The 17,042-nt window shown below is 34.7% G+C and overlaps 1 protein-coding gene across 1 annotated transcript in view; it reads left to right on the forward strand.

The window, feature by feature from the left end:
* PIEZO2 (piezo type mechanosensitive ion channel component 2) overlaps positions 1-17,042 on the forward strand; it is a 563,847-nt gene that overhangs the window by 415,668 nt on the left and 131,137 nt on the right. Inside the window, 3 exon segments of the mRNA XM_043975076.1 lie at positions 11,966-12,128; positions 14,744-14,863; positions 16,358-16,396. Coding sequence (XP_043831011.1) covers positions 11,966-12,128; positions 14,744-14,863; positions 16,358-16,396 — 322 coding nt within the window.

Raw genomic sequence — 17,042 nt, forward strand, 5'->3', positions numbered from 1 at the left:
TATCATCTGAAAAAAGTGATCATTTTGTTTCCTCTTTGTCTATGATTAGTCTTTCAATTTTTTTCTTATCTTACTACTATAGCTAGCATTTCTAACACTATTTTGAATAGTATTAATGATAGTAGACAGCCTTGTTTTAGGCTTTATCTTATTGGAAAACCCTCTAGTTTATCCCCACTTTGGATAATAGTGGCTCTAGGTTTTAGATAGATTTAACAATTACGTTAAAGAAAACTTTGTTTATTCTTTTGCTTTCTAGTGATATTAACATAAATGAATGTCATCTCTTATGAAAATATTTTTCTGCATGATATATATAATTATAGAATTTATTGTTTTTGTTATTAATATCCTCAATAATGTTCATAGTTTTCCTAATATTGAACTTGTCCTGCATTCTTGGTATAAATCTAGATTGATCATAGTGTATGTTGCTTTGCTATCTTGCTGTAGTCTCCTTTGTAGTGTTTTATTTAAAATTTTTTCCATCAATATTCATTAGTAATAGTGGTCAATAGTTTTCTTTCTCTCTTTTGACTTTCCTGGGTTTAGGTATTAATGCTTAATGAATCATAGAACAAATTCTATGGGACATCTTTTCCTATTTGGCATGAAGTGTTGCTTAAAAGTTTGTTAGAATATGATTATAACTCTATTTGGTTCTATTTTATTTTCCTTAGGAGTTGATTTATGACTTGTTCAACTTCTTTTTCTAACAGAATTATTTGGATACTCATTTTCCTTTTATGCTAATCTGATGAACATTTTTTTAATAAATCTTCACCCATTTCATTTAGATTGCCAGTTTTATGGACATATAATAGGACAAAATAATGGGTAATAATTTCTTTTATTTCTTCATTAGTTGTGAAGTCGCCATATAGACATAGTTAGGTAATACATTCTTATTCAAAAGAGAATAAGGAATAAAAAGGACAAGGGAAAAGGTAGGAAGGAAAAATGGTGGTAAACTGAGGGAGAATGTAGAAAGAGCCAAACCAAACCCTTAAAGAGGGGGCTGGGGAAAAAGATAAAGGAAAGGCTAAAATAATAGAATGGAGTGAAATGCATAGTTAGCAATCCTAACTATAAATGTTAATGTTATGAACTCACCTGTAAAATAGAAGGGGATACCAGACTGGATGAGAAACCAGAATCCAAGAATATATTGTTTACAAAAAACATACTTGAAATAGAAAAAATGCATATAGATTTAAAATGGAGAGCTGGACAAAAATTTATTATTCTTTGGCTGTAAAAAGTTTAGGGGTAGCAACCATGATCTCAGAGAAAGCGAAAACAAAAATTAAAGGAGATAAACAGGAAAAACATGTTTTTCTAAAATGTATTATAGACAAAAAAATAATATCAACACCACCTACATGCACTAAATGGCATAGCATCTAAATTCTTTTTTTTTTTTTACATATAAGGTATTTTATTTTTTCCGTTACATGTAAAGATAGTTCTCAACTTTTGTTTATACAAGCTTTACAATTTCAGATTTTTCTCCCTCCCTCCCTCCCCCCTCCCCTAGACAGCAGGTAATCTGATATAGGTTATATCTATATATCTATACACATATACATATATATATATATATATATACACACACACACACACATATATATATATATATCCATAATAACATTAATCCTATTTCTGCATTAATCCTGTTATAAGAGAAAAAATCAGGGCAGTAATGCAAAACCTCAAAATAGAAAAAAAAAAACAACAGCACCCAAAACAAAAGAAATAGAATGGTTCAATCAGCATCTATACTCCACAGTTCTTTCTTTCTTTTTTTTTTTTCTTGGATTTGGAGATCCTCTTCTATCATGAGTTCCCTGGAACTCTTCTGTACCATTGCATTGGTGAGAAGAATATAGTCCATCACAGTAGGTCAACACTCAATGTTGATGATCCTGTGTACAATGTTCTGGTTCTGCTCATCTCACTCATCATCAGCTCACGTAAGACCCTCCAGGTTTCTCTGAACTCCTCCTGCTCATCATTTCTTACAGCACAATAGTATTCCATTGTATTCATATACCACAACTTGTCCAGCCATTCCCCAATTGATGGGCACCCCCTCAACTTCCAATTCCTTGCCATCACATAAAGAGCAGCTATAAATATTTTTGTACATGTGGGTCCCTTTCCCCTTTCCATGATTTCTTTGGGAAAAAGACCTAAAAGTGGGATTGCTGGGTCAAAGGGTATGCACAGCTTTATCGCCCTTTGGGCATAATTCCAAATTGCTCTCCAGAATGGTTGGATCAGTTCACAGCTCCACCAACAATGAATTAGTGTTCCAATTTTCCCACAGCTTCTCCAACATTTATTATCTTCTTTTTTTGTCATTTTAGCCAATCTGATAGGTGTCAGGTGGTACCTCAGAGTTGTTTTAATTTGCATCTCTCTAATCATTAGAGATTTAGAGCATTTTTTTCATACGGGAATAGATAGCTTTGGTTTCTTCATCAGAAAACTGCCTCTTCATATCCTTTGACCATTTCTCAATTGGGGATTGACTTGGATTCTTATAAATTTGATTTAATTCCCTATATATTTTAGAGATGAGGCCTTTATCAGAAGCACTGGCCTCAAAAATTGTTTCCCAGCTTTCTGCCTCCCTTCTAATTTTGGATGCATTGCTTTTGTTTGTACAGATTTTTTTTTAATTTAATATAATCAAAATCATCCATTTTGCATTTTATGATATACTCTATCTCTTGTTTGGTCAAAAACTGTTTTCCTTTCCAAAGGTGTGATAGGTAGACTATTCCTTTCTCTCCTAATTTACCTATGGTATCAACTCTTATGTCTAAATCATGTATCCATTTTGACCTTATTTTAGTATAACGTGTAAGATGTTGGTCTATGCCTAATTTCTGCCATACTATCTTCCAGTTTTCCCAGTAGTTTTTGTCAAATACTGAGTTCCTATCCCAGAAGCTGGAGTCTTTGGGTTTATCAAACACTACATTACTAGTGTCATTTGCTACTGCATTTCCTGAGCCTAGCCTATTCCATTGATCTACTACTCTATTTTTTAGCCAGTACCAGATAGTTTTGATGACTGCTGCTTTATAGTAAAGCTCCAGGTTTGGTACCACTAACCCACCTTCCTGTGAATTTTTTTTCATTATTTCCCTGGATATTCTTGATTTTTTGTTTTTCCAGATGAATTTTGTTATTATTTTTTCTAGCTCTATAAAATAATTTTTAGGTATTCTGATTGGTATGGCACTGAATAAGTAAATTAATTTAGGCAGTATTGTCATTTTTACTATATTAGCTCTGCCTATCCACAAGCAAGTGATATCTTTCCAATTATTTAGATCTGATTTGATTTGTGTGAAGAGTGTTTGGTAGTTGTGTTCATAGAGTTCCTGGGTTTGTCTTGGCAAGTAGACTCCCAAGTATTTTATATTATCTACCATTACTTTAAATGGAATTTCTCTTTCTATCTCTTGCTGCTGGACTTTGTTGGTCATGTATAGAAATGCTGATGATTTATGTGGATTTATTTTATATCCTGCTACTTTGCTAAAGTTGTTAATTGTTTCAAGTAATTTTTGAGTTGATTCTCTAGGATTCTTTAAATATACCATCATATCATCTGCAAAGAGTGATAGTTTTGTTTCCTCCTTGCCTATTCTAATTCCCTTAATTCCTTTCTCTTCTCTGATTGCTAAAACTAACATTTCTAGTACAATATTAAATAAGAGGGGTTATAATGGACATCCCTGTTTCACCCCTGATCTTATTGGGAAGGCCTCTAATTTATCTCCATTGCATATAATACTTGCAGATGGCTTTAGGTAGATACTGTTTATTATTCTAAGGAAAGCTCCACCAATTCCTAAACTCTCTAGTGTTTTTATTAGGAATGGGTGCTGTACTTTGCAAAAGCTTTCTCTGCATCTATTGAGATAATCATATGATTTTGGTTGGTTTTCTTATTGATGTGGTTGATTATGTTAATAGTTTTTCTCATGTTGAACCAGCCCTGCATTCCTGGTATAAATCCCACCTGGTCATAGTGTATTATCTTGGTGATCACTTGCTGTAATCTCCTTGCTAATATCTTATTTAAGATTTTAGCATCAATATTCATTAGGGAAATTGGTCTATAATTTTCATTCTCTGTTTTTGCTTTGCCTGGTTTTGGTATCACCACCATATTTGTGTCATAAAATGAATTTGGTAGAACTCCTTCTTCACCTATTTTTCCAAATAATTTGTATAATATTGGAATTAATTGTTCTTTAAATGTTTGGTCAAATTCACCCGTAAACCCATCTGGCCTTGGGGATTTTTTCTTAGGGAGTTCATTAATGGCTTGTTCAATTTCTTTTTCTAATATGGGTTTATTTAAGGATTTTATTTCTTCTTCAGTTAACCTAGGCAGTTTGTATTTTTGTAAATATTCATCCATTTCATTTAGATTGTCAAATTTATTGGCATACAGTTGGGCAAAATAATTCCTAATTATTTATTTAATTTCCACTTCAATGGTGGTAACATCACCCTTTTCATTTTTGATACTGGTAATTTGGTTTTCTTCTTTCTTTTTTTTTAAATCAAATTAACCAATATTTTATCTATTTTATTGGTTTTTTCATAAAACCAGCTCTTAGTTTTATTGATTAATTCTATAGTTTTTTTTTGCTTTCAGTCTTATTAATTTCTCCTTTAATTTTCTGGATCTCTAATTAATGTCTAATTGGGGATTTCTAATTTGTTCTTTTTCTAGCTTTTTAAGTTGCATGCCCAATTCATTAATTTCCTCTTTCTCTTTTTGATTCATGTAAGCATTTAGAGCTATAAATTTTCCCCTAAGCACTGCTTTGGCTGCATCCCATAGATTTTGGTATGTTGTCTCATTATTGTCATTCTCTTGGATAAAGTTATTGATTGTTTCTATGTTTTCTTGTTTGGCCCATTCATTCTTTAGAATGAAATTATTTAGTTTCCAAATGATTTTCATTCTACTTTTCCCTGGCTCTTTCTTACATGTAATTTTTATTGCATCATGATTTGAGAAGGATGCATTTACTATTTCTGCCTTTCTACATTTGACTATGATGTTTTTGTGCCCTAATACATGGTCAGTTTTTGAAAATGTGCCATGTACTTCTGAGAAAAAGGTATATTCCTTTCTATCCCCATTCAATTTTCTCCAGACATCTATCATGTCTAACTTTTCTAGTAATCTATTCACCTCTTTCACTTCTTTCTTATTTATTTTTTGGCTAGATTTATCTAATTCTGAGAGGGGGAGATTCAGATCCCCCACTAGTATAGTATTACTGTCTAATTCCTCTTGTAACTCATTTAACTTCTCCTCTAAGAACTTGGATGCTATACCACTTGGCACATACATATTCAATATTGATATTACTTCATTATCTACAATACCTTTAAGTAAGATGTAATTTCCTTCCTTATCTCTTTTAATGAGATCTGTTTTTGCCTGCACTTTGTCTGAGATTAGGATTGCTACCCTTGCCCTTTTTACTTTAGCTGAGGCATAATATATTCTGCTCCAGCCTTTTACCTTTACTCTGTGTGTATCTCTCTGCTTCAAATGTGTTTCTTGTAAACAGCATATTGTAGGGTTCTGGTTTTTAATCCACTCTGCAATTCGCTTCCGTTTTATAGCAGAGTTCATCCCATTCACATTCACAGTTATTATTGCTGACTGTCTATTCCCCTCAATTCTATTTACCCCCTTTGTACTTTCCCCCCCTTCTTTCACCCTATTTCTCCTCACCGACGTTTTACTTCTTACCCCTGCCTCCCCCGATCTGCCCTCCCTTTTTATCACCCCCCTCTCTTTTCTTTACCCTTTTCTCCCTTGCTTTTGTCCTCCCTTCTATCAGTCCCTCCCTTTCCCTTCCCCTTTTGTTTCCCTAAAGAATGAGTTAAGTTTCTTTATCCCAATGAACGTATATGTTATTCCCTCTTTGAGTCAAATCTAATGAGAATAGGGTTGAAACAATGTTCCCCCCTCCTTTCTTTCCCTTGTAACTATTGGAATGACACCACCTGCTGGAGACTTACTGTAGAAGAGTTCTGCCCATGAAGCGAAGGTCTTTGAGGGCAAGACCAGGAGTCTTTTCTTTGGCATAAGGAAGTTACGCAGGCGAGTGGGAGGAGGAAGGAAGAGACTGGCGCTCAGTTTCGCGCTCTTTCCTGAGGACTCTGGTGGAGAGCAGAGCTAGAAATGTGCTCTCCCTTTAATAGATAGGGATCTAGGCCTTTCTCTCTCTCTTTACCAAATTCTTATTCTCCTTAATAAACGCTTAAAAGTCTAACTCTTGCTAAAGCTTATAATTTATTGGCGACCACTCATTAAATATTTTAGACAGTTTAGCTAGAATTTTAGCCCTTAACACCCTCTATTGTAATAGGTTTTTTTCCTCCTCTTCATATGATATAATTCATCCCATTCCACCTCCCCTTTCCCCTCCTCCCCATAGACTCCCTTTTTAACCCCTTAATTCTTCTGTATCATCACATCAATGACAATTTATATTTATACCCTCTATATAAAGTCCTTCTCTCTGCCCAAATACATTTACAGTTCTTAAGAGTTATGAGTACTATCTTCCTGTGTAGGGATATAAACAGTTTAACCTAATAGGGTAAGCTTTTTTTCCCCTCTGTTTACCTTTTTAAACTTCTCTTGAGTCTTGTATGTTGAGATCAAATTTTCTATTCAGTTCTGGTCTTTTCACCAGGAAAGATTGAAAGTCCCCAATGTCATTAAATGTCCATCTTTTCCCCTGAAAGAAAATGCACATTTTTGCTGGGTAATAGATTCTCGGCTGCAATCCAATCTCCTTTGCCTTCCGGAATATCATATTCCAAGCCTTGCGGTCCTTTAATGTTGAAGCTGCCAGGTCCTGAGCAATCCTGACTGTGGCTCCATGATATTTAAATTGCTTCTTTCTGGCTGCTTGGAGTATTTTCTCCTTCACCTGATAATTTTGGAATTTGGCTACAATATTCCTTGGAGTTTTCCTTTTGGGGTCTCTTTCAGGAGGTGATCAGTGGATTCTTTCAGTGATGATTTTATCCTCTGATTCTATGATATCAGGGCAGTTCTCCTTAATAATTTCCTGGAATATGGTGTCTAGATTCTTTTTCTGGTCATGGCTTTCAGGCAGTCCAATGATTCTCAAATTGTCTCTCCTCGATCTGTTTTCCAGATCAGTTGTCTTTCCAATGAGGTATTTCACATTTTCTTCTATTTTTTCAATTTTTTTATTCAGCTTGACTGATTCCTGGTGTCTCATGGATTCCTTATCTTCCAACTGTCCCACTTTAATTTTTAAGGCATTGTTTTCTTCAGTGAGATTATGCACCTTTTTTTCCATTTGGTCAAGTGAATTTTTTAAGGCTTTGTTTTCTTCAGTGAAACTTTGTGCTTCCTTTTCCAAGCTGCTGATTCTTTTTTCATAGTTTTCTTGTTTTCCTTTCATTTCTCTCCCCATTTTTCTTCTACCTCTCTCAATTGATTTTTAAAATCCTTTTTGAGCTCTTCCAGGAAGGCTTTTTGTTCTTGTGACCAATTCACCTTCCCTTGTGAGGCTTCAGATGTAGGCAATTTGAGGCTATTGTCCTCATCTGAGTTTGTGTTGGCTTCTTCCCTATTGATACAGAAGCTCTCAATGGAGAGGGCTCTTTTTTGCTTCTTACTCATTATTGCAGCTTATTTATTTATTCTTTAAGTTGAGGTCTGCTCTGGGGGCACCAGGGTCCCTGTTTTGGGCTTCTTGTGCAGGGGTATAGGAGCTGTGTGACTGGGTTTTTACTCTGAGGCCTTCCTTTATGGTGTGTGGAGATCCCCCACCCTGCCCTTCCTGTCTGATTGTCCTAGGCCAGCCAGGAGCCGGACCCTGGTGTCTGATCCCGCCTGACCTGTTCATGGCCCTCTCGGCCAGTGCAGGTAGGTTTTTCCACTGTCCTTCTTGGCCACCAGATTTTTGAACCAGGTTCCAGGGGCCTCAGTTGTTTGGCTGTGGCCCGCAGCTCCTGCTGACTTGCCCCGACCCTCTCGGCGCTGGATTGCTGCTCTGCGCTGGGCCTCCCTTTTGCCCGAGTCAGACTGACCTTTTCCTGAAGTCTTCTAAAATATCTCTGGTTGGAGGACTGTGTCTCTCTGTCTCTTTGCAGGTTCTGTAGTTTCAGAATCCGTCCAGAGGCTTGATTTAATGTTTCTTTTGAGGGAACAGAAGGAGAGCTCAGGCAACTTGCTGCTTCCTCTCCGCCATCTTGGCTCCGCCAGCACCTAAATTCTTAAAGGAAAAATTAAATGAAATATGGGATGAAATAGACAGTAAAACAGTAATAGCAGGAAACCTCAAATTCTCCCCTCTCAAACCTATATAAATCTAACCTTAAAATTAAAAAAGAGAAGAATTTAAAGAAAGGAAAGGAATTCTGGAAAAGTTATATATAATAGAGCTCAGGATAAATTTGAATAGGAATAGAAATGAATGTGCCTTTTGCTCAGTTGTTCATGGCACCCTCACAAAAATTAACTATATATTAGGGGATGAAGAACCCAAAATTTTTTAAAAGCACAAATATTAATGCTTCTTTCTCAACTATAATGCAATAAAATTATATTCAAGAAAAATTTTTGAATCATAGATTAGAAATTAATTAGAGGGGGTGGCTAGGTGGCATAGCTGATAAAGCACTGGCCCTGGATTCAGCAGGACCTGAGTTCAAATCCAGCCTCAGCCATTTGACACTAGCTGTGTGACCTACTGGGCATGTCACTTAACACTCATTGCCCCACCAAAACAAAACAAAACAAAACAACAACAACAACAAAATATTAATTGGAAACTAAATAATTCTAAGGAATGGATGAATCAAAGAACAAATTCTAGGAACTATGAATAATTTCATTAAAGATAATGACAACGATAAGACAACATACCACAATTTGTAAGATGCAGCCAAAGTAATATTTAGGGGAAATTTTATATCTCTAAAAACTTAAATAAATATACAAAGATCAGATCAACAAATTGAACATGCAACTAAAACAAAACAATGAGCAAATTAGAAACCCCTAGCTAAATACCAAAATAGAATTCCTGAAAAATAAAAGGAAGGTTAACAAAACTATACATAAAAAACATTGATCTAATAAATAAAACTAAAAATTGCTTTTTTGAAAATATAGATAAGCCATTAGCTAATTTGACTTTTAAAGAATAACAAAAATAATAACAATAAGCCAGCTCTAGCTAAATTACAACTTCTGGGGCAGCTAGGTGGTACAGTAGATAAAGCACAGGCCCTGGATTAAGGAGAGCCTGAGTTCAAATCCAGCCTCAGACACTTGACACTTACTAGCTGTGTGACCTGGGCAAGTCACTTAACCCTCATTGCCCTGCAAATAATAATAATAATAATAATAAATAAATAAAATTTTAAAAAATTACAAATTCTGCTTGATGTCAATATTTGCTCAGTGATTCACTAATAAATAATAGTTCTGCAATTGCATAGTATTTTGTTTATTTAGTAGTTTTTTTCAATGGGTGATCCTACTGTAATATTCAAAAAATTACATTGTATTGACTTTTTTTTTAAGTGAGGCAATTGGAGTTAAGTGACTTGCCCAGGGTCACACAGCTAGTAAGTGTTAAGTGTCTGAGTCCGGATTTGAACTCAGCTACTCCTGACTCCAGGGCTGGTGCTCTATCCACTGCGCCACCTAGCTGCCCCTGTATTGACTTTTTATATGTTTGCTACTTATTGTCTATATATTGTCTATATTTTAGAATGTGAGGTTTTGTTTTCCACATTATATTCCTAACACCTAACATAGTGTCTTCTGAATAGTAGGTAAAAAGTACCATTTAAGTTTCATTTAACAAAACTGTGAAAATCAAGATCTTTATTTTTAAATACTTGCATAAAATATTAAGCATATAAATTGCCTCTTTTCAGTGTATATAAAGAATAATTGAATTAGTATAGGTTCACTGCATGATTCAACAAAAATTAAATAGTTCAGAAGTGCTACTTTGTGCTGTGTCCAGGTAATTATGCTGGGATGTTCCCTATAACAAACACCTGAGCTTTGAAAAAGGTCAAGTGGCAGCTGATTGAAACCTATTTTGCTGAGAGGGTATTTAAGGGAATCATATAATGGGAAGGTTGTTGAAATTTCGTATATTGAACCCACTTTTAATTAGTGATGAGGATGTATAATGAGAATGAGCAGAGTGAATACAGAATTAAAATACAATGAGAGGGGCAGCTAGGTGGCACAGTGGATAGAGCCCTGGCCCTGGAGTCAGGAGGACCTGAGTTCAAATTCAGCCTCAGACACTTAGGACTTACTAGCTGGTGACCCTGGGCAAGTCATTTAACCTCAATTGCCTCATCAAAAAAAAAAGGGCAATGAGAATCCAAAGTTGAGTGTATCTGTGGTGTTTTGATTCTGGGCTTCCCCCTGCCCTTTTGTTACTCTGGTTATAAGTAGGGGTATACATGGATAGCATCAATATTTGAGGTCATGGTTAATTCAGTCAGAGACCAAAAGGTATGCAATAAAATTAGAGCAATGATGACAACTTTGATTCAACAATATTTATCACAAACATGATGAACTATATCAACTCTGATTTTCCATATCTGGAGAATGGTTTCTGATAGCATGCAGGCATGTATGATTTTTAATGATGATTATTTGGTGGTCATAATGTTCATAAAATCATAGAATTTCAGATTTCAAAGGAACCTCACAGAACACTTATTTCTATTTTTACTCCAAAAGGGTTTCATTTACAATATATTTGACATATGGTCATCTAGCTTTTTTGCTTAGAAATCTCAAGTGAAGAGGAGCCCACTACATTGAAAGGCATCCAATAATACTTTGGATGACACTAATACTGAGAAGTTTGGGGTTTTTTTTTCTTCTTTTTCATGAGCCTTATATTTTCCTCTTTGCAACTTCTACCCATTTTTCCTAGTTAGGCCCTCTGGACCAAATAGAAGTCAATTCCTTCGTCTATAAAAGGATATTTGAAGATAGCTATTATTCCCCACTCCCCAATCTTTTCTTCTCCAGGCTTACTATCCCTAGTTTTCAAGTGCTCCTCATATTAATGCCCTTGAGGTCCCATTTGGGCATGTGTGGTGAATTTCTGAATAGTCCTCCAATATTTAATACTAGTGACACTTTTGGCTAATATAAGGATTTTCTGGCTAGTGTGAGTATTATTCAGGGTTTGGATTTTAGTAAAATAATATTAATAGTCTGTAAGGATTCACAATAATACCATTGGGGTAACTAGGTGGTACAATGGGTAAAGGGTGGAGCCTAGAGTCAGGAAGACTCATTTTTATGAGTTCAAATCCAGCTTCAGATACATACTAGCTATGTGACCATGGGCAAATCACTTAACTTTGTTTGCCTCAGTTTCCTCATCTATAAAATGAACTAGAGAAGGAAATAGTAAACTACTTCAGTGCCTTTGCCAAAGAAAACTCCAAATGGGGCCGCAAAGAGTTGGACACAACTAAAATGACAACAACAACAAAGGATTCATATAAATCTTTACAGTGACCCTTTGAGAAAGTGGGCACTGACCTCATTTTATCAATGATTAATTTAGGACTCAAAGGAATTAAATGGCATGCCAGAGAACACAAAAGTAGTATAAGCTGGAAATCTTGGAAACAGATCCAGATCATTCAACCATAAGGCAATTGTTCTTTTTATTGTAACAAACTGTGCTATTTAGAGCTCTAGAGACTCATAGACAAGAGATAAGAAACATGTTTAATGACAGGTCATATAGGAGTAATGTGAGAAAGCTACATATAGTAAAATTTATGCTTCACTCTAAACACATTATTATAATATTGCAATGTATTTTTTTCTTTTTACATATTTTTCTTTAATTTCTTTAAACAGGTTATTTGGCATCACATCAGTAATTCAAACAAACTGTTCGAGCACTTGGAAGATCATAGTACACCCAAAGTTGTCCTGGTATCATCATGCCAACCCCATCCTATTGCTGGTGACATACTATACTCTGGCAACTCTCATTCGACTCTGGTTACAAGAACCAATTGTAAGACCAAAAAGATTTTTCATGTTCTTGTTGGAAAAGTCTCCTTGGTAGGGAACTCACAATACCTGTCTGAGTGAATCTGTGTTAATCCCTAATTCAGTTCAACAAATGTTTATTATGTATCTACTGTGAACATGATTTAGGGGATGCAAAGGCAAACACAAGACAGCCCCTGTCCCTGTCTCTCTGTTCCCACCAGATGAGAAGATAAGTATCACTACAAGCAGTTTATTAAAAAGTTGCTTGATAATTGTGAGTATTGCCATTTCCAGTAATGGAAATTACCTAAAGGAGCACAAATTCTACTTGAGCTATAAAACATGTTGAAAATAATTATACCTCAATGCAGAAATAAGAGAAGAAGAATAACTCAAGCAGGGAGACTACAGTATTCAGTAAAGATTTGTTATAGGCGATAGTAGCCAAGACGAAACTTAAAGGAAGCTAGAGTGTGTTAAGTGTTAGACATGAAAGGGTCTACATTGCAGGAATGGGGGACAGTCTTCGCAAAGGCACAGAGGTGAATGATGGAATGTCAGGTTCAGGGACAAGCTAATAGGCCTCTTTGGTTGGAATATAAAGTCTAAGTGGAATGATTAGAAATAAATCTGGAGGGGGCAGCTAGGTGACGCAGTGGATAGAGCACTGGCCCTGAATTCAGGAGTACTGAGTTTAAATCTGGCCTCAGACACTTAACACTTACTAGCTGTGTGACCCTGGGCAAGTCACTTAACACCAATTGCCCCGCAAAAAAAAAAAAAAGTGATAAAAGAAATAAATCTGGAGGGATAGGTGTTGATCTGATTATAGAAGTCTTTAAATGTTGAGCTAAAAGTTTATATTTTATAATAGAGATGGTATGGTCAAATCTGTGATTTAGACATTTTAAGTTGTTAGTTATGTGGAAGATAGGATAAGGAGTCAAGATTATAAGAAGGAAAATCAGTTATGAGTCAATTAATCAACAAGTGTTTAATAAGTGCCAACTATATTCAAGGCAATGGATTAGGTCTTGGACATAACAAGTTAAAATGAAAAAATTCCTGCTCTCAAGGAATTTGCATTGTACATATGTGTGTACACAGACATGTAAATATATATGTATATATATGTGTGTGTGTGTTTGTGTGTGTGTATATATATATACATATATATACACACACACACACACATATATATATATATATATATATATAAAGTTAAGAATGTATTCAAAATGAATACCAGTCTATTGAAATAATCCAGTCAATAAATAATGTGGGCTTGAAACCAGGTGGTGAATTATTCTTTGTACTTTGTATCCCCAATATCTAGCATAGTGCCTAGCTTAAAGTAGGTGTTTTACAAAACTTGTTAATTGATTGACTGTTTGAATGCAAAGAAGGGGACAAATATAAGAGCTTTCAATCAGTGAAGAGGCCAGGGTAGTTTGTTTCCATCACAAACTATAATTATGCATGAGCACTATAAGTCCAAAGACTACAACTATCATTGATTACTTGTCTTTTTCAATGCTATGATTAAATCATAGTCATGTCCTCTGCTATTCTCATATATATACACATATATATGTATGTATATGTATATATATGTATGTATATATGTGTGTGTCTGTATATATATATATATATATATATATGTATAAAACTATTAAGAGTTTTAAATACCAGCTGTCTCTAGCTCCACTGTACCAGGATAAGGGATGTCTAGTACTTTCCAAATTTCTTACTTCCCTCTTGCCCCTTCTTAGCTGCTGCATCCCTAAGGATATTGCTAGTGTTCATTCCTACCCAAACTTTTGACTTCTCTTCATAATTTTCAGGGCTATGCTGGGATAAGGGTAGATTCTTCTCCATAACTACATTGTGAGATTTGGGGTCTTGGGCTCTTCAACTCTCTGGTCAACATCATCTTATATTTGCAAAGGGATCATTCAGGAACTAGGAAACATTCAGGAATTAAAATACTTGGTGATACAGTCATAGAAGAATCTTTAACATGCAGAATATTCTCTTTTTATGTACCAATTTCATGAGGAGGAACGAAGTTTGAATACAATTGTTACATCAAAACAAATGAAGATCAACAGTTTTTTCCATTGGCATCAAAATTCCCATTTCAGGATAAATGAGTCCCATATGATTGAGTCTTTTGATAAATTTGCTTACAGTTTAGGAGGACAGGAGCACAAATTAAAGAAGTGAAAGATGATAGGTGATAGATAAATAGATAGATGATAGATAGATGATAGATAGATAGATATAGAAAGATAGATTTTAAATTCTCATCCTAAATAATACCTAAAAATTTTCTTTTCCCTATAGTCTTCAGTATGCCCTGAGATACTACAGCTATTATCCATAAACTACAATAACAGTGAAATATGGAATCCAGTAGTGATCACACAATGTTTGAATGTTGATATAGTTAGAAATGATAGTGGAAAACTGTCATCATTTTCAAGAATGACACCATTTCATTTCTTATATATATACAGAAGATAAAGTATAATGGTGAAAGGTAAAGAAGAGAAGTTGTAGAGCTTCTCAGGGAGACTAGTTAGGGATATGTCTTGGGAAGCATAGACTACTCTTATGGATTTCTCTGTATTTAAGGTTCAGGATGATGAAACGAATGATGAAGATAAAGATATGTCTTGCAGTCCCCTGCAAATCACTGCAGAAAGAAGGCGAAGTCTGTGGTATGCAACCCACTACCCAACTGATGAGAGAAAAGTAAGGCTTGGAGAAAGAAACTGCCATTTTCTACCTTTATTTTGCCTCTTTTGCAGGTATTTTCTTGTTAAATCTGAGTAGTGGTCCTACCACAGGTATAAGGCCACAAGAGCCCAACTGGCTCACCCACAAAGGCTAGCATGTAGAAATGAACATAGTTATATCAGCTTCCTTAAAATTATCAAAATGAATGTTTGGAGTCTCACAGGGAAAGAAGTGAGAGTTAGGTTTTTAATTCTAGAACAACAACCAAAAAAAAAATCAAAATACCGGTGGCTCTACAGCACCATTTACTAACAGTGCCAACTCTATGTTAACATTTAGGATGCTAGATTGAAAACTTGAAGGGACCTTAGAGAACATCTTATTCAACAGTGTTGTTTTTTTTTTAACAACTAATTAAAATGAAACCCAAAGAAGCTATTTGACTGACCCTGTGTGGTAAGCATATTAAGGACCAAAGTCAGAATTTGAATACAGGTTCTATGAACCTAGACCCATTATTCTTTCCCAAATACCACTTTGTATTTCATTAATTATTTTATTTCATTTTATTTTTGTGGGGCAATGAGAGTCAAGTGACTTGCCCAGGGTCACACAGCTAGTAAGTGTCAAGTGTCTGAGACCGGATTTGAACTCAGGTCCTCCTGAATCCAGGGCCAGTGCTTTATCCACTGTGCCACCTAGCTGCCCCCGTATTTCATTAATTATTGAACAAAAGACATCAAGTGTGATTTAAGATATTGGTACATTATCACCTTGAATAGAAAATGTAAAGTAAATATTTAGTCCTGACTAGTAGAATGAAAATTGAGGAAATAGTTTGACTTATTTATTGAGTAGAGAATATTTCCATAAGTGAAAAATCATTGAAGTGATAAAAGAATATAGAGTTATAAATACATTATTTGTGGAAATTTTGTATTTATTTAAATACACATATCTATGCTAGGTAAATAAAGAAAGATGTGTTTCAGTATGAAAGGACCCGTTTGGGTTTTTTGGGTTTGGGGTTCTTTTTTTTTTTGGCCATTTAAATAGCTATAGAACTATTGGCAAGAGCACAACATTTGGAATCAGAGAACTGGATTCAAAGTCTGGCTCTACTGTTTGTGATCATAGGCAAGTTATTTAGTTAAATTATCTGAGTCTTAGTTCCCACAATCTGACAAGAATTTATAAATTTCTAACATATTCTATAAAACAAAGCTGCTGTGTTCTCTATAATGACTCCATAGAATTCATAGGACTGACAAACAGCTGCTAATTTTTACTTATTACTTAGTGCTAACATTTAGAGTTGTGTAGTAGTTATATATCCTCTAATGTAAAATTCTTCTTTTGCATTAATAATCTGCATGGTAGTTCTTAATAAGACAACGTTCAATAATGGTTGAGAAAATTGTGCATGTGTATGTTCAATTGTGTAGATGCAGAAATATTAATTTATTTAACCATGCTTTAATAATATGCTCTCTACGTTGCTTTTTTCAGCTATTGTCCATGACCCAAGATGACTACAAACCATCTGATGTTAGTATGTTAGATTTGTCATATGTGTATGTGTACATAAAGAAATAATGAGTTTTAATTCATCTAATTTTATTATAAAATGATATTGTATTCAAAAAGCTAAGAATTACTGTGCCAGAAGAAAAAAATTCTGGTTGATTCTTGGTAAAAACATGTTCAATAATAAATATGTAATCAAAGCAATACACATAACAAAATTTCTTCTGTTCTTTTAAGAGGAACTTTTTATTATGATTTTGTTTTTCTTTGATGTATAATATATATATTCCCATTTGCAGTGATTCCTCCATTGTAGATCTAGAAATGATAAAAATGTGTGTAAGACAGATCCTGAAAATTCTATTGCATTGGCACTTAACTATGGATTTGGGGGGAAAGATCATTGTTGATAAAGGAAAGGTCCTCTCCAATGGCAGCATCAGTAATGGGAATACGCTAACATAGAGGTGCTTAAGAAGTCAGACTATATGGTTCCTGGAAATTTTTAGGCATGACAGAAGTTTTCAGATAACTGAATTATTCTGGTTTTCTTTTGGGCCTCTTCTTCTCATTTCTTTGATCTTATTTTTATTTGTTTGGGTTGAATTAAAATTCAGTTGTTAGACTTAAAACCCCATTGTAAAAAAGTCAAGTTTATCTTTCCACC

This window comes from Dromiciops gliroides, chromosome 1, assembly GCF_019393635.1.
Source record: "Dromiciops gliroides isolate mDroGli1 chromosome 1, mDroGli1.pri, whole genome shotgun sequence".
In the NCBI taxonomy this organism is placed as follows: Eukaryota; Metazoa; Chordata; class Mammalia; order Microbiotheria; family Microbiotheriidae; genus Dromiciops; species Dromiciops gliroides.